Source organism: Pezoporus occidentalis, unplaced genomic scaffold, assembly GCF_034315485.1.
Source record: "Pezoporus occidentalis ecotype Australia unplaced genomic scaffold, CSIRO_AGI_Poc_V1 ctg61, whole genome shotgun sequence".
NCBI classification, from domain to species: domain Eukaryota; kingdom Metazoa; phylum Chordata; class Aves; order Psittaciformes; family Psittacidae; genus Pezoporus; species Pezoporus occidentalis.
Genome location: NW_026915955.1, coordinates 352,026 through 370,972, shown reverse-complemented (window position 1 = coordinate 370,972; position 18,947 = coordinate 352,026). Strand labels below are relative to the sequence as shown.

General features: G+C 38.4%; 1 protein-coding gene across 5 annotated transcripts in view; it reads right to left on the bottom strand.

The window, feature by feature from the left end:
- Positions 1-1,081: 1,081 nt before the first annotated feature.
- The window catches only part of TMEM200A (transmembrane protein 200A), a 53,718-nt gene continuing 35,852 nt past the window's right edge, over positions 1,082-18,947 (bottom strand). For 4 of the 5 annotated variants that reach the window (XM_062639550.1, XM_062639549.1, XM_062639552.1 and 1 more), the window contains one exon: positions 1,082-4,270. In XM_062639550.1, the coding sequence (XP_062495534.1) occupies positions 2,779-4,254 (1,476 nt within the window). In that variant the 5' untranslated portion in view covers positions 4,255-4,270 and the 3' untranslated portion in view covers positions 1,082-2,778. Of the gene's footprint in view, positions 4,271-17,378; positions 17,715-18,947 lie in introns of those variants that run through there. The other variant, XM_062639551.1, reaches the window with a different exon arrangement.

The window sequence follows — 18,947 nt, the reverse complement described above, 5'->3', positions numbered from 1 at the left end:
ATGGACACACTGGAGATGTACCAGTGAGGGGCCACAAAGGTAATGAAGGGACTGGGGCATGCTCTCCTCTGAGAGCAGGCTGAGAGACCTGGGAGCACTGCTTAGCCTGGAGAAAAGGCTTAGGGGGATCTTAACACCATATGTAGGTGTACAGACACCTTAATACCTAAAGGAGGGGGCAAAAATAAGGAGCCAAGCTCTGAAAAGAGCCTGGTGCCCAGTGACAGGACACAAGGCAATTGGCACAAACTGCAATACAGGAGGGTCCCTCTGAACATCAGATAACACTCTTACTTTGAGGGTGACCGAATACTGGCACAGGTCACTCAGGGAGATTGTTGGGTTTCCCTCCTTGGATTTACTCAGAAACCACCTGGACATAGTCCTGGTCAACCAACTCCAGGTGACCCTGCTTGAGCAGGGGATTGGACAAGATGACCTCCAGACATCCCTTCCAACAGCAACCATCTTGTGATTATCTCAATTAAATATTCCATTTTGGGGTTATCTGGGAATGTTTTGGTCTGTCAGCCATGGAGTTTCTTTGTATGGTATTATTTTGATTTCTTGCTTTAAGTCAGTAGCCTTACTCTGGTCCCCCAAATGGGTAATTTTTCCAAAGTGAGTATATTTTTCAGTAACAAGTACCTATGTTGAAATTAAAAGCTCATGCCCTGCTGTCCTTAGAAAAGAACCACTATTAAACATATGATGGTACCCCAAAACCAGTCTTTTAAGCTATGATTTAGTATAGCTATTAGGAAAATAAAAGCTTAAATCATTAATGTCTTTAATAGTGTTTTCCATTTTTGTAAGAAACCTACTGCAAATTAAAAAGAACAGGATGTTCTTTTTATAAAAAAATTCCTTATATCAAAACCGTATTTCACATTACATGAGGAAAAAACATCCAAGCCTTTACATCTACAAGGATGTCGTTGAAATCAGTTAGTCATAGACAAATATCTAGTGGCAAGAATATATATTAAGCACAATGTTATATACAATGTTACGATACCCAATTATACTTTGGTATGGAAGATTTGAGAGCATAGAGGAAAAATAGGTCTTAAACCAGATATATGTAGATAGACATTTTATTTCAAAAAATAGCAAATGTCTTAAGAACACAAACCAGAAAGTTATTAAAAGCTTCATAGCAAAATATTTAGCCAACTCTGTTACAATATATAGGCTTGAGGTTCTAACAGTTAACACTATGCCTCAATTCACTGAGCAAGTAATGCTCCTGATACATAAACATCACGCATCTGAAATACGGAGTTCAATATTAAAAAAAGAGAGAGGGTATTTTCATCTTTGATCTTCCATAATCAAAGTAAATGAACAACAACAACATTTTAACAGGTTTTATTCTTTTTGGGAAAAGCCATTAAAAAGAATTCCTGAGTATTTAGGTTAAGTAAAAATATCAAACCCAACCAATTAAGACCAACATCCTGTTAGGTGAGCCTTGCAACAAATGTCACTTGAAGTGACATTCTCTAGCATGGCTGTTGTGGCAGGACTGTGGACTAAATACCTTAGTGAAATACATGAAAACCTTCTGGTATGCACATTCAAATTTTCATTTTCTTTAGTAATACAACTGTCAACTGTGAAGATTGGTTTGCTGAGAAAAACATTGTTTTAAATGTCACTTCCTTTTGCAGAATCTTGTAATGCAAATTACCGCAGCTAAACCTTCAGTGAACTATCACACCAATAATTATGTGAAATACAGAAATCAAAATCTAGGCAAAGGTCTTTCATACTATGTTAGTATACATATTGAACTGTATGCTTTGTATCAGTATTTTGAACACAGAGATCTAGCTATTTAACTACTCGCTATTGTAATGAGAGGCAATATATTCATTTTCCATTATTCTCTTCAGATGCATGTCACAGTATAATCCTATTATACACTATGTTTCTAAAATCCTGCTGGCATTCATCATGTTCCTATGATTTTAATTGAATATGTATATTTTTATTTTAAAACTGCTGCCAATCAAAGTGGGTTAGATAACTAATCCCAGAAGAATTTTCAGATTTCTTACTTTATATATGCTTTCCCAGAATTACAAGATTAAATTACAATGGACGTAGAAATATTATTGTACAAAGCATAGTTAATAATTCACAACACTGGTATTCAACTCGACCGATTACAATGAATTTACAAAAATGGTTTTAATTATACCCACTCTTTTTTATCCACCCATCCCAATATGTAAACAAGTTTCTCACAATGACAATGGCAAGACTGCAGTTACTGAGATGTACCATATGTAAAAGACAACACCTAGGATATAGGCCTGGATTTGACAATTCCAGGGTGTGCTCCTGTTCACTTCCCATTCTAGACTGCAAGCACTGTTTTCAGACTCTTGCAGTTATTAAATAGATAGAATTTACAGGTAAATGGAGCTTTTTTCCTAATGCAGACTTCTGGAGTCAATTGATAAAAGATAGCATGCTTATATAGAACAAAATAATAATGACTCAGGGAAAATTAGAATCAGTTCTACCAAAAATCTCTGAGCAATTGATAATGTACAGTATTGCAGCTGTATGTTACTAAGACAAAAAACCTGGCATTAAGGTTGGTTTTTTTTAAGATGAAGATCTCTGTTCACACAAACCAGTTTTGATGGGCTATATTAAGCATTTGGTTAAAAACAGGCTAGTACTAGTGTCACTGAAAAGGAAACACTTGTCAAAATGTTTTTTTAAAAAATACTGTGTGACATCTTCTAAATTGCAATTTAAATATTAAAATCTTGTTTCAGATGTTCCTCTCTTCAGGTTGTTACTCAAAAACTCATCATGTTCAAAACTCAAATTATTATGAGATCTTGATATCATAAGAAGTTTTTCCTTATTAGTAAAGTCTTTCTTGACTGCCGCTTGTGGCACAAGTAACCTATCCATTGGGTCCTCTTTGTTTTCTAGTTTCATATATCCTTTACTGTTGCTCCGATCCAGTCTGGGCCAGCTAGGGTGCTTCCTTTGTTCAGCTTGGACAGTGAGCATAGACGGACCCCTGTCCAAGTCCAGGGACTTTGAATGCGAAGACAGAAGATGCAAAGATGTGTTGGACCCAAACTGTTTCCTGGCAGCACCAGGTGATAAAAGCTTTCCTGTGCTTGGTCCAAGAGTCATAGAAGATTTGAACTGATCAGATGGACTGTCCCCAAAAGAATTGTGTCTTGGCAGCATGGCAGAGGCTGGTCTATAAGATTCATTGGTATCAGTTAGTGGAATAGCCAGAGAATCCATCGACAGATTTCTAGACCGACTCCTAGTGATCTCTGAGTCCTCAGTTATGTTGTCTATATTGGGTTCATCAATAACACAGTTATTCAGTTTAATTACTGGCAGTGTGAAAGCACTAATGGAAGATGATACAATGGATTTTGTTTCACACTTTATAGAGCCAGTGTTTTTGTCATCTGAAGTCTTGCTGGAGTGAGGGTAAAGTCCAAAGACTGAACCAGATTGCTCAGTCAGCAGAGGTGGCAGGAGGCTACCAGTGGTCCTGTCTTCATTTAGGGTAGTCTCATCTTCTTCAGCAGAACTATCCATTCTAAAATTACTCTTGAAGCCAGAGAAAGGTGCAACTGTGTTTGCAGCCAGCCGTGAAGCACACAAGCTCCCGCTGTGCCCAAGTTCTCCTTCCCCCAACAAGCCAGTGAAGGCACCACTCAGCTGCTTTTGTTCCTTGATCCTCAGTGTGTGGATGTCTATTACAGTGGAGTATATGTCTCTCATGTGTATGATTTTTGTCTCCTTGTCACGGTTTTCATGCAGAATGGCATTTGCGCAAATAAAAATGAAGATTCCAATGCCCATAGTAAAAGGGCCCAGCATTTTCATCTTATCCGAGTGCACATGCTGCTCAAAGAAACGAAGTAAAATGCTTCCTTGGCTTCTCAGGACTTGGGTTTCATTTACAGAGAGATTATCTTCAGATCCTAAAAGCTGCTCCTTTTGGGGCCAGTATCCAAGGATAGCCATTGCAATTCCAAAGAATGCAATAAGCACTCCCAAAACAAGGAAGAATCCCGATGGAGAATAGAGGCGGATTTTGCCCCTGACAATAACTACATCTGCCCTAGGTCGGCATCTAACTGGTTTCTTCTCCTCAGTAGCTGGAGCTGTAGAAAGATTTACATGTTGCTGAGATCTTGCAGAGTCTTGCCTTTTTAAGGCAGCTAGTCCTGTTATGACTCCTCCGGTTGCTATCATAGTTCTATATTGTGCCCTGGGGAGGCAAAAAAAGAACAAAAAATATAAATATTGAGGCAAGCAAAGGCTGCGTCTGCAAATGAAAACAGCACTTTGTGAATCTGCAGATATTTCTAGATGATAATAATATTAATGAATTTTAAAAAGCTAACATATAAGAGCTAGTGCTCTTACTGGTGATATATCAGTATTAGAGATTAAATACTCAGAAGAGAGAGTTGAGAATTAGAGATTAAATTCTCTTAATAGACAATTTATCTCTGGATTGGTCTGCAGCAAAATCAGTAATATAGTTACCTTGTATGCATTTTAGACAATCTCAGCACTTTATTAGTTCTTTTGAAAACTTCTTTTAAAAACTTTTAAAAGACTATGAACATGGATTCACTCTACATAGGCCCTTTAGGAGATCTTTCCTTAAGGATTTCAGCATATATTAATACATATTTATTCCATCATTTAAAGATGTTTTTATTAAGCCTATTCAGATCACCTGAGTCTGAACTACACAGAGTAGTTCAAATTCAGAACCATTTTTGTCTTTCCTAATAAAGCTGATTCTCTTTTATGCATGTATAGATTTTTCTTCTCCCCTTCTTGGTTCCTCCTGGACTACAAGTAGCTGTAGTCCACAGTTTAATTTACCAGACAAGAAATCTTCATAAATTTAATCAATTCAAAGCTTCATCATTTATAAGGAAAATTATTCATTTTAGACATAGTTTCATGTCTGGCTGTCTATGACACAAGAAATATTAATGAGCATGTGTTTAAAAAGAGAAAGACATGTTTGACAGTTTCATATGAGTAAGAGTAATAAATGGAAAAACACAGTTAGGGTAACGGGTTCACACTTAAACAGGGGAAGTTTAGATTGGATATAAGGAAGAAGTTCTTTACTGTGAGGGTGGTGGAACAGGCTGTCCAAAGAAGCGGTAAATGCTCCATCCCTGGCAGTGTTCAAGGCCATGTTGGATGGAGCCTTGGGCAACATGGTCTAGCGTGTGGTGTCCCTGCTCATAGCAGGGGTGTCGGAACTAGATGATCTTAAGACGCTTTTGAACGCTAACCCTTCTATGATTCTGTGATTTTATAATTGTATTTTATTTTATAAGGCATCTTATAATCAGACTCAAAAATAGTTTCTGAGCTTTATTAATTAATATTAGAATGAATACTAGATAATAGAGTAAACTTGAGATATTGTAAGCCAGGTATGAAAAAATTATGTTCTCTTCAGTGGCATTACTAGGCTCAGAGATAAAGAAGGCTGACAGTCTGTTGCAGAGGAAAAGACTGTTGAAGCTGGGAATGGCTTAATGAGCAGACAGAGCTAAAGTTGGACTAGGTGAATAATGTGAGAGGCTGAAAAGCAGAGGCAAAGCAAGTCAGCGACTGCTTGCAATTCACAGGCCTCAATTTTCATCAGATCTTTTTAAAAACATATTTTAAAAAATCCCAGTAGTGCACCCACGGGAAAAAAACAATTAGATGTACCATGGCATGAGAAACAGACAGAGGTACATTGGGACATTAGCATAGATTTCCAACACTGCAAGCAAGTGTCACATAAGCATATCTATGAACAGAAATAGGTCCAACCCACCCCATATGAACTTGATTATGAAATTAACAGGGAATTTGAGAAAAGGGCCAAGAGGAAAGGCTAATAAAAAAAAAATAAAAATCCACTGTTCATTATTACCTGTTCAGTAGCAATTTAGATGAGAGACAGAAGATGTAGCAACCTGAACTCCCTCCCTGCACCAACTTTATTCTAGGACAGAGCACTTCCTTTCTCTGTGAGAAACCTTTGCTTTATGAAGAAAGACCTGAAAAAAGGCCTAGGGTGCTAAGTATACAGCATTTTCTAAACTTCTGAAGGAAATTCATAGCATTATTCCAAAAATCTCTGATATTTCACTCATACTGTCATGTTTCATGTTCCTCTGGAAATTCTCACCCTTTGCAATTCTCTTCCATTTTTATGCTGTCATCTGGGCAATTTCCATAGTTTGATGCCAATTAATCTCTTGAATGCTTCATGAAAAGCCTTTTTTTATGTAACAACAGAAAATCCCCCAAAGAAAGTTATTTGACATTGATAGACTTTAAAAATTAAGCCAAAACTTTCTCATATGCTGATGTGTTTAAGGGTTTCTGTCAAAAAAGAAAGATCATTATTCTGCAAAACAATGTTTTGAATCTCTAGACAGAAATAAATGCGACTTGTCCGTTATAAAAGCTGTTGTGTTTTGTTATTACTCAATTAAATGTAGTTATTTTTCTCTATGAAATAAATTTCAATAATGTTAGCATATCTTTACTGAAATGAATAATAATTTAGCTAGAATCTAGTTTATTCCATTATTCTTTTCCAAATCCCAGACCTCTGGGTGGGGGGGAAAAGGAGTTTCCATATTCATGTGGTATTTTACAGGCACACACCAACTCACCCTGTCCATTCTCAGGGCTGCCAAGGAACTCCACAGGTAAGGCAGGTTAGGGCTAAACCACACAAAGATTTGTTATTTTTGTTTACTGTACTGTGCTTATCACAGCTACCTGGATTACTCCAAAGGATGAACACTGTAAACTCACATTGTCTTGCTAATTATTTTAAACAAACCTCTAGCAAGAGCTCCTCTCTAACTCTGAAAAGAAGAACCAATAAAAACATTCTTAAAAATTACGTCTTGAAGTGTCTTTCTATAGAAAGTTCTCATTTGCAGATTTTGCAAAAAATTGCAGGAAAACCACATCTCAATTTCATTATTAACTGAAGGACATACAGAAACTGAGATCTCTTGAAGTAAGACAGGAAGCAAGATCTCTCAAGCCATGTGGCTGACTTCCTCCCAGCATTTCAGGAGAATATGTTGTTCCTCTGTTCATTTTACCTGCATCAGAACGTGAGCACAAGGGAGAGTAGGTCTGGCAGTAACAAGGTACAAGTATATTTTATACACAGAAAGACTCCTTTCCAACCCTAACTATTCTATGATTTTATGATTCTATATCAAGATGTAAACCTTTTTTTTTTTTAGGAAATGTTTAATTTAGAATAACGTGACATTGTATACACATTTGATTTATTCTGCAAAGCTTTTTAGTTTGCCCACATAACAGCCATAATGGGTGCCAGCAACAAATGCTGCTTCTATTATTTAACTTAGTACAGTGATTACATTTCATTTTACCCTCGAGTTTGAATTCAAACTTCTGAACAAGCAAAGACTTAAAAGACTGACTCAGAGGTAAATAAAGATTGCATGAAGAGCTCAGACAGCATCTCTTTGGTGGCACTGTGAATGACACAGGCTGGCTCTAAAACAAATGACAAAATGGATGTGGAATATAGAACAAAAAGGAAGAGTCAAGCCTGTAACTCACTTTATAAAACACAACTGTCTTGCTGATACAAAAGCACCACAGCTGCCAAATTTCTTTTGAACAAATTTTGAGTGACTCTCTAACCTCATAGCTGCTCTCTTTGTTTCATCTTCAACAAGAATATCAAGTCCAAAGGCCAGGACAGCTTAGTGTTTTAGTCTCGAAAGAAGCAGTGGCCCAGATTTACCTCTAGATTTAGCTTTGCTTTGCAATGTGGTGTTGTTATGGAGTGGCCTTGACACCAGCCCTTTCAGCCACTCAAAGATCGGCCAAGAAAAGCCTGTTTTGGTAGAGATTCTGCAAATCAGCTCCCACTCACCCTCGCTCTTAAACTCTCTTTCCATTGTTCACACAGGAGAATGACTCAGGCTCTTGATGCTTCAGCTCTAACCTCTTCAATAGCCATCATCAAGACGTACTTCCCACAGGCTGCAGTTCATCATGCACTGCTCCAGCCTGGGTCCCCCATGGGGTCACAAATACCCACCAGCAACCCTGCTCCAGCATGGGTTGTTCTCTCCATGTGCCACAGGTCCTGACAGGAGCCTGCACCAGCGTGGGTTTTTCATAGGGTCACAGCCTCCTTCAGACATCCACCTGATGTGGTGTAGGGTCCAAAGCTGGATATCTGCTCCCTTATGGAACCTCCATGGGCTGCAGGGGCACAGCTACCTCACCATGGGCTGCAGTGGAACCTCTGCTCTGGAGAATCTCCTGCCCTCCTTCTGCACTGACCTTGGCTTCTGCTGTTTCTCTCACATATTCTCACTCCTCTCTCTGGCTGAAGTGGCACAGCAACTTTTTCCCTTCTTAACTACATTATCCCAGAGTCACTACCATCATCACTGGTGGGCTCAGCCTTTGCCTTGTCCAGTAGTGGGTCTGACTTGGAGCTGGAATTGGCTATAACGGACATAGGGGAAGCTTCTAGCAGCTTCTCACAGAAACCACCCCTGTAGCTGCCCTGCTACCAAAACCTTGCCACGTAAACCCAGTACAATAACACCTGAAAAAGTACGGGTGGGTAAGGAGTCACAGGAGGGGCTGCAGACCACCTAACAAGAAAATAGTAGAGCCAGAGGACTAAAAGTTCATCCAGGAAAGGTTTGCAGACATGATGCAAAATGGGTAATGATAAAAGAAGTGTCACCTTGGGATATGGAGTGACATCTGCTTTTTCCTTATTTTACACTGGCTACCCAAGTCAAGGCTGCCAAAGAAGCTGAAAGGTATTCTCCTTTATTACCTTTCCATATGTTGCTCAGACGCTCAAGGAAAGGCTATCATAAAGGAAACATAAGAAAGAGGGTAAAAAAAGCTTCCACAAAACACTTTGTTGTGAGTAACCACTAGAATTGCGTTCACCAAGCAACAAAGTCAGGAGGTCAAACTCAAACCAACAAAGAAATGGTAGATTGACTCTGTGATACAAAGGTAAGGCATAGGTAAATTATCATAGACAAACTGCAATTTAGCACAAGTGGATGAGGATCCCTCTTTTCTACCAATACATCAGGCTATCACTGGTGATCAGACAGAAATATGGTGCATTTATGCTGCCAGCATTACCCACACCTGACTTTGCCAGCCTAGAGAAAGGAAGGGAGGCAGGTAACCTGGGATCTCACTAGAGTAGCTGCAGCACACAGAGCAACCTGAACAGCTTGGACATGTCCACAGGGAGGTATGGCAGATAAAAGGAGTGACTCAGAGTCCTTTTGAAGCTATGAATTGTCTGCAGAAGTAATACCCAGTTATCCTTTGGAAGCTAAGCAAATGACAGTGGGTGGGACAGGATTTCATGAGTCAATCAGTTGACTCACTGATTGATTATCCCAGATATAAGAGATGTGTCAACTGCAAGAACCAATTACAGACTGCACATTTCTGTTTTAACAGCAACTGAGGCAAGAGCTGCTATTTAGACAATGGCTCCAGTGCTAAGCAGCTTAGGAAAATATGGAAGATGTGTGTGCAAGAGCACAGATTCAGTGGAAGGAACTCCAGCGTGTTCTAGTGGCTCCAGCTAACTTCTCCTGGTTCCACAAACTATAAGCTACTTATCTTTTTTACCTAAGAGACTGCTACCTTAATATCCCTCTTTCTTAAAATCCCTATTTCTTCCTTAATGAGTAGCATCATCTTAACTGTACTGCTGTCAACTAACTTTTTTTCAGAGACATGACTGAAAGTGACTCAATTTCAAATTTTAACAAGAGGACAAATTTTAACATCAAAGAAAGTTTCTTTTACCTTTGAAAAACCTGGATGTCTCGAAATGAAACAGGTATGTAAGAGACTGCTTACTTATAAAATATTTCTCATAATCAAGAATGCAAATGATAAAGTAGTAATAGAACTGATAACATAACTGAGTAAACAAATCAATATTAAGCTGTATTTAATACATTCATACTTTCCTCCCGATTCACAATTATACATATCAATGTTATCGATGCATAGATGTTGTCATCTGGTACAATCTGTTCTTTTCCAAAGATAAAAATACACAACTTCTAGTCCCAAGGGAATTAATCATTCTGGTAGAGATGATAAAGCAACAGCAAAAAGAGGGTAGTTCCACAAGAAGCAGAAAAAAATCACCTCAAATTACATTTTTATTTAAAAGTTTAACAAGCAGCCCCCTTCAAGTGCCTAGCATACCAATGGGACTACCTTATAATGCACCTCTACTCACATCCATTCCTCAAAAAATGACCTGATGGAACAGATTAAAAAAAAGGAAGCAAGAATACAGATTTCCTCTGTATTCATGCTTATGGGGTATTTTAAATGTACTTTAATTGACAATAGGTGAGAAGAAAGCACGTGAAATGTGGTATCAAAAATCTTCATAACCTCAGCTGGGGTTTTAAAGTCATGCTAGCAAAAGGATAGGAAACGGCATGCCTATTTAAAACATTAAAGCTTTGACATTTTCAGCTGAAAAGTTCCTTTTTATCAAAGTGACTTTGATACAACTCTGAAGGAGCCACACTCAATATATCAAATCTCTGTTTGGACTAACATTCATCCTATTTTATTAGCAAGCCTGGGGCATGACATTGCCTATCCTGACCTTTAGGACTGCCCACTGCCTTGTGTTAAAACAGGACTCTCACAGCTAGGAAGATCCAAGTATGACTATGAGTAATACAACTTCCTAATCTAGCCTTCCTCAAGCTGTTACACTAAGTGTCTGCATAATGACTCAGTGGAAAGGTTATAAAATTACCACAATTCATAAAAATTACATTAAAAAACCAGAATCTTTAACCCTCTGTTATTATTGGGGGGGGGGGGGGGGGGACCAAAACCCCAATCAAATCCAAATCCAAACCAAAACAAAAAACCCAAACCCCACTAACCCATTTTTATAAAATCATACTTCATTACTATTAAGTGAACCTCTCAACTGGACAAGGAATAGAACTTATTTACAAAGATACAACTGATTGTTACCCAACCTTTCACAGGTAATCAGTTTGTGTCAGCAGCAGTGCAAGCCTTTCCTTCCTTTAGAAAACGCATGAAAGTGAGCTTAAAGACCATCATTTTATTTTTCAAACAAAATTTTGGGACATACTGTCCAAGACAGCTGACTCAGGAGGTCAGAGCCCTGGTTCATATACACAGTGTGAATATAGGATCATAAGATACTGGATAATCCAAGCTAGGCAGGAGCTGGGAGTCTCTAGTCCAACCTCCTGCTCACAGCAGAGCCAGCTGCACAGTCACACCAGGTTGCTTAGGGGTGTGTTCAGTTTGGCCTGGAAATGCCGCCCCCAGGACAGAGCTGGCATAGCCCTCTGGTCCCACTGCCCCACGGGCAGAAAATTCCTCCCTATATCCAGTCCAAACCTCTCTTGTTGCAACTGGTGTCCTAACACCATGCGGCACTGTGAAGAGCCTTTCTCTGTCTCCTCAGGAACTTCCCTGTAGGTACTGGGAGATGCTGTTAGGTCCTACCAGAGCTGTCTCTTCTGCAGGGCTGAACCAAACCCACTTGCTCGTTATCTTTGCTGAAGCTCTCTCAAGAGCTTCAGCTTCGGACCTCCCCAGGGGCTCCATGCCAAACTCACTCCAGTCTGCCAGTGTCTGTCTTAACATTTTATTAGTGTGAAATTCCTTTTTTAAAATCACCTGAGATTTTATTTGGCTCTAAACTGACTTGAAATAATCAACCAAAAACTATGAAATTTCAACTAAAAGTTACAAACTCAGAAATACTGATAAATATAATTGGAAGCTAAGTGAAGATGTCTATTACCCAGACTTGGGGAATGCTGTGTCTGCATTCTTGAAATCACACCAAAGAAAAATCCCTTTTGGATTCCTTCATCATTTACAGTATCTCTCATATACTTTAATTATTCCAACCATTATGCCAAGGTCAAAAGTAAGCTGAACACCCAGCAATATTGCACAAAGATGAATGCCTGAACTGCTTATCCTCTTTGCTCTTATTTCCTCAGCTAGAAAGTTTCAGTGGGTCATATATTGTAATTCTATGCAAAATCAGCAACATTCAATATTGGCAGCATTACACAGAGCTCGTTAGCCACTCACAAAAGCACAGAGCACACATCAAAGAGAGAAAGAAGGAACCTGACTTTCTATATTTGCTTTCAAGACACTGCTCTATGACTTGGCCTAGATTTGGTGTACAGGCTTTTGCCTGGCCCAGTTGCACTCACTTTTGAATTTGTTCCATCCTCAGATACATCTATAGCAGGCTGCAGTAAATCAGGTGTGAGTCTATAGAAGTTCATTAATTTTACCAGCATAAACCTCAAGTAACATGAGTTTGGCACTAGGTCTCTTATGTCTAGAATGGCTCCACGGGGGTCATGCACTAAAACAAACATGTTTTTGAGGCCACAAAACATCTGTCTCATGCAACCTAAACCCACCTGCCCCACCATTGTCATGTGGGATGTCCCAGATTTCCAGCTGTCCAGCTTAGGGCAGCTTTACCAGCTTAGCTCAGGTCTTTGATGACAGACTAAATAAATACAAGCTCTCAGACACTGGATGTATTTGTTTGTGGAATGCCTCCTGTAATCTCTGTATCCACGGTATTAAATTATCAATAAATTGAGAGCTGTAACTTGTTCTCAGATGTGTGCATTGGTAACTTCTTTACTTATGCATGGAAATTTTCACTTATGCACAGATACATCATGTCCTGTTCTGAAGTATGTTACAGAACTAAGTAAAAAACCAATAGGGAGCTAAAAATAAGACTGGAGAAACAAAAATTGGAAGAAGCTTTATTAAATTTGCAGACAAGGTGTTTAAAAGGTGGTTCCTACATGAAAAAAATAGAATATGCATATAGGAAAATAAAAGCCAGTATAGTAGGATTTACTTTTGCTTTTATTTGCTTGCATTCTCCAGTTTGCCTGAGTTTTTCCACTAAAAAGCAGCTAGGGTGTTTTGTTTGCTTTTTCTAGCCTAAACTGAATAAGGTGATAACTCTCCTGTATGACTAAAGTGACAAAACCTGTTTCTAAGCTATTTTAGCACTTCAGTTTGTCCATTTTCTAGTGAAAATCAATATTACAAGTGGAAGCAGATACTGGCTGTTTAGCCAAATATTCATAATTATTTTAGACATATTTGTCCATTCACATTAGTACTGTTCATATTTAGCCATTTACAAAGAACCTGGGTTATAGAATCATAGAATCATAGAATAGTTAGGGTTGGAAGGGACCTTAAGATCATCAAGTTCCAACCCCCCTGCCATGGGCAGGGACACCTCACACTAAACCATGCCACCCAATGCTTCATCTAACCTGCTCTTGAACAGCCCCCGGGATGGAGCATTCACAACCTCCCTGGTCAACCCATTCCAGTGCCTCACCACCCTCACAGGAAAGAATTTCCTCCTTATATCCAATCTAAACTTCCCCTATTTAACTTTTCACCTGTTACCCCTTGTCCTGTCACTACATTCCCTAATGAAGAGTCCCTCCCCAGCATCCCTATAGGCCCCCTTCAGATACTGGAAGGCTGCTATCTCTGTTTACAGGTGAAACAAGTAGACTATTTTAATTTTTTTTATGCCACACAATCTACCTGGTTTCAGTGTTAACAGAAAGTAAAGTTTTTCATTGAAAATAATCACTTTAGAAGCACAATCTAGTTTAAAATGTGTAAAATAAGCATCTGGATCTTAATGCATGTCTTCAAGTCTGCTTGTTTCACTTTTTATCTTTTAGACATTACAAAAAATTAAAAGAAGGAGCTTCTTTTAGAAGAAAGGAAGTGAAAACTGTGAGGTAATATTATAGCTAAGCAGCCCTAGAACTGAAATCCAAAATGTGCAGATCTAATAGGAATTCTAAAGCAAGCTCGAAAAACACAGGTCAGAGTATTGATCGGCTATCAACCACATCATAAAATAAATTTTATAAAGGTCTCTAGATGTTTCTGAAAGAATGAATGTGTAAAAGCAGAGTAAAAGGTATGCTCACTGTCATCTACTGCATGCCAAGGAAAGGCATGATTAAATACTCCAGGGCTCAGTGTGCCAGCTAAATTGAATTCCTAATACAAACTGAACATGAAACAAGATTGAAACTGTTAGGAAATATCTTCATTTACAAGTATTAGCATTTTGGGTTCTTCAGTCCTTATGCAAAAAAAATTCAAATAAAACTGTGGCAGGCACTTGGTGTGGAGGTATAAAAGCGCAAAAAATGCTGGAGTGCTCTGGCCACCATGTATACTCACATCATCTAGCTTAACTAGCAATCTGTTACTTGATTTAGTCAGAGGCAAAATCTCCAGCCTAGACACACACTTTTTACATAGGCAGTGACCAGCTGTCAGGAGACCAAACAACTGTCCTTATCTGCACTACATGCTCAGTTAATCATGTCAATTAGCAGGTTCTAACAACTGTAATTTCCCACTGTATACAAGTGCAATGATTGCAAGATCAAATAATATCGGGAACAGTTAGGCAGTAGGTATTTTAAAGAGGGTGTAAGTAATATAGCTATTAGATATGAAATAAAATCTATTTGCTCCACAACAAAGATGTCTGAGCAAAGCTTTTCCGCTGACCAAGGAAATACTTCTTGTTCTATAAAATGTACAAACTCAAAGGAGTAGAAGCCAGGATGCTCTGTTTACTGTCAGAGACCTAGAACCAATCTTTCAAACACACTCAAATAATGCAACCACAGTGTGTGGTTCTATTTGAAAATCTCAGTGCATGATAGAGGTACAAAAAACATGTGAAGTGCTCAACTTAGCAGAACTTAAGGACCTAAGATCAAAAGTAACTGTGAAAGCCACAGGCTTAAACCTGCTACTTGTCCACTAAACCTGGCAACATAGTTTTAAATTAGCGGCCAAGACATTTCCTGGTTCCCTGGGTGCCCCCAGCCACAAGGTGAGAATGTTTATATGGCCAAAAGGAACACCTGCTTCAGCACAGCTGAGCCCTATGCTATTGTTGCACTCATCTGCCCTGTCACTGCCTTCTGAAATGCTCTTTCACGCTATGATCTAAGGAACACTTACAAAACATGGCTCAGCGTCAGGAAGTTTTTCACACTGAAGACCTTTGTATGAGTTAATTCGCTCTGCCAAGAAGCAAGACAAATCAGCCCCTTCTAAGGTCTCTGTTCCCATAATTAGCAAAGCCATAGTATCTGAGCTGCCACATTTAAAGTCAGTTCCAGCACCTCTACACTCATGGGTGCAGGTGAACTCTCAGATAGTTACAATATAATTATATTAATCCATAGGGGCATAATAATCAGTGTATGAGGTTTAGGTTATTCTATCCAAATAGATTTTAATAATAAACCAAATAAGGCATCATTATATTATTAGGACATTAATAATGGAATGAAAATTTTCTTGATTCTCAGGAATCCCCTGAAAATAAGTAAACTGGTTAGTGTGATGCTATTCCCAGTAAGTCAACAATAGTTTCAAAAGCTAGATACAAAAAAGGGAGAGTCAAGCCCTGTTTCATAGAGAATGGAAGGCCCAGTTCAAAAATAGTTCTGGTATCCTTCACATTCAAACTTTTTTGCCCATTAATGGATGTCACAGAAATAAATGATGATCAAATTAACAGTAAAAGTCAACCATGTCTTCAAACGCAGGCTACAGTGATCGAGACACGCATCCACATGGGGGCATCAGTAGAACCTGTAAGCATCCACACTGCTGCTCAGCTTGTTGACTAGTAAACACAAGTTCCAAAGTACATACAGAAGCAGGAGTTTCAAGACACAAAATAGTATTTTACGTGTATAAAACAATAGAAATGTCAATATGAAGGCTTGAGATCACTCCCCTTATGTAAATTATCCCTCACAATTTCTTCTGTACTTCTAATCAACTCCATTTTCACTTCTGTTATAATAACCACTCTCCTTGTGCTGTAATACCCAAAACTAAGGATACTGTGAAAAGGAAGAACCCACACGGGGCCAAGTAACCCAAGAGTAGTGAGATGCTAAGAGAAAGACATCCTGAAATGCTGTGGGTCACATTTATAGAATTGTATCTTAACCTTTGATAAGCAGAATTCACTTACACAGATAAGTGGTTTGCTTAGTAAATCCTTTTTTTCCCTTTACCATGAATAATATGTGAACAGCATTGAGAGTTAAAGCCAAATAATTCCTTGGTAGTACACAAAGTAAGGCCAGTTAAGTAGAGCAAAACTGCTACCTGCCCACTTTTACTTGCTTCCAGAATGCCCAGGTGCTGTTCACACAGGGAACTTTACACCTAGCTCAAAACTTTCTTTCACAACCCTTAAAAGATCTGCCTCCCTCACCTCAAACATCTACACTCCATCCTGTTGGCCTACATTTCAAACATACACAGCTTTTCCATGAGACCAAAGTCTCTGAAATATGGCAGAGTTGCTGTTACTTCATTTTGCATCTGTGAATCAGCATATGCTTGTCCTGCTGTTTTGCAGAAAACCAGCTCCACCCAGTTGTTCCAGTTAGATTGAGTCACTTACAGAGAGTTTGTGGAATAACAGGCTGCCAGGCCTTAATAAAAAAGAGACTATTCCTTATACATGAGGAATGATTAATGGTACTGCTAGCTAAAGCATGGTGCCCTAGTTAAAGACCTATTAATGGCTGTGTTGCAGAGAGCATGATGGCTTATCCAGTATGTTGCACAATTTCAATGCCTTCCACTCATAAAGTCTATAAATCTCTGTTTTAACATCCTTGAGCTACCCTGTGTAATTTAAAACATCATCTGAGTTGACCCATATGATCAGGACAGACGTTAATACTGACTGATACTAGGTAACGTTTATTTTAGCAGATGACAACTTTTATTAGCATGTATTACAGGTTGCAATTTATTCACAAATGACTCACAGGACTCTTTCTTTTAGTTCCTTGAGGTGGTCACTTACATTGCTATTGGTACATCTTATACGCTATTAATATTTTACTTACTTTTAATTTGCCTGGATATGGTCACTCTTAATTAAAAAGACAAGTATCAGTTTATTTTAATGAATATCCTCCTGACTTATACAAAGCCAGCATAATGTTCAGAATGAAGCACTTATAAGTAAGGCACATTTAAACTAAAATCAATACAAAACTGAAGCTATTCGAGGTACCTTGTTACAAACTGTTCGTTGATCTGTGGCACATATAGATGGCATGAACAACTAAGAGATTATTTCAATCATGATTTTAAAGTCAAGACAGAAAATATACTGTCAAGTTTTTCCAGTTAGTGTAAAATTTACATTCTTGTCATATGTCTTTAGGGACTTCTAAACTCATCACGGAATATTTTATAGGTGTCAGTCAGTCTGGTATGCCTAAATCTTTAGCCTTAATTCTAAATTCACTGTTGAGGAGAAAAGAAAGTAAAGGTCAGTAAAACTCAGCAGACTACCGAGTACCAACAGATACAGCATGGGTTACTTTATTTTAATTTTAAGAAACTTTTGACAAAATGCCAGCTCTGTGTGTGAAAATCAGGATGAAGAAATGAGGAGAAGGAGGTAAGTCAAAAATATATTTATGGGTTGAGCAGCAGGAGGTTGCCAGCTGTCCACCATAAAGTTTTAAGTTCAGAGTATATGGGAAAGAATGAAATACAATATCACCAGTTACTTATTTTTCAGTAGAAGGCTAGCAATGTGTTAGCAATGTACCAAATGACTTGAAATAGATTTACTTAGACAGATAAAGCAACAAGAAAAACTAAAATGAAAATTATCCATGTATAATAGAATGTATTCTATAAAATTCATAGAAAATAATCAGAATACTTTTTAACTAATGTTTATTTATGATTCTTCTTCTCTCACAGTTGTGCTTAAAGGTTACGGTTCAATCCTTGTCCCTCCTAGTGGAAAGGCAGCAGCAATGTCAGTGAAAGTATGGAGTAACAGGCAACAGACATTAAAATACAGCAAACATTATGAAGTAGTTGGGACTATCCAGTTTAGTGAGGTTAACACCAACCAGCACATGCCTGAAGTGTAACCAGTCTCTAGTTTTGTTGAGATACTGTCCTAAAAGTTCAGGTCTTAAGACAGGTACTAAGTTAGCTCTTTTACTTCTTTGGGGAAGCCTTGAGAGCTTTGATTCTGCAGAAAAGACACTTCCTAGAAAACCAAGGGTAAAGTAAATGGGTTAGACAGCTGTATTACTATATATATGTACACAAGTTCAAGTTCATTATGTGACTAAAATGTGAATTAAGTAATTACTACTTGTTTAAGACAATGAAAGTACTGCAGCAATGTCACAGTAAGCCAGATACACAAGAAAGTAAAAGAACAACTGTTATTTTTTTCTAAAAATATGTCCAGGAATTAACAGAGCAAATATTAGAAGGAAAAGGTTCTGTACAACATGAACTCAGCTTGACATTTGAAATAGTGGCTGATAGAGCTGCAAACATTGAGGACCACCCAACGTGAATAAAGAGGTAGAGGACTATACAGTGATGAACCAGATAGTGCAACTATGTGCAAACAGCCTGGAATGTCACAGATAGAATGTAATTTAACCAATGCAAATGCCAGAAAAATGAAGATAATGAATGAGAACACACTAGGAGGCAAGGAAAACTCAAATCAACAGAGAGACCTATGCAAACAGTGGAAAAACATGACAGATGAGAATGAAACCAAAAGGGAAGGTAAAAGAAGCATCTGCTTATGAGAACTGTTTTATTCATAGGAAAAGTGTAGGGTCTGTGGGAGTTAACTAGTTGGATACATTTGCAGCTGCTGGCAGATTTGGAAGCTGATCACATCCCCCAGGTTC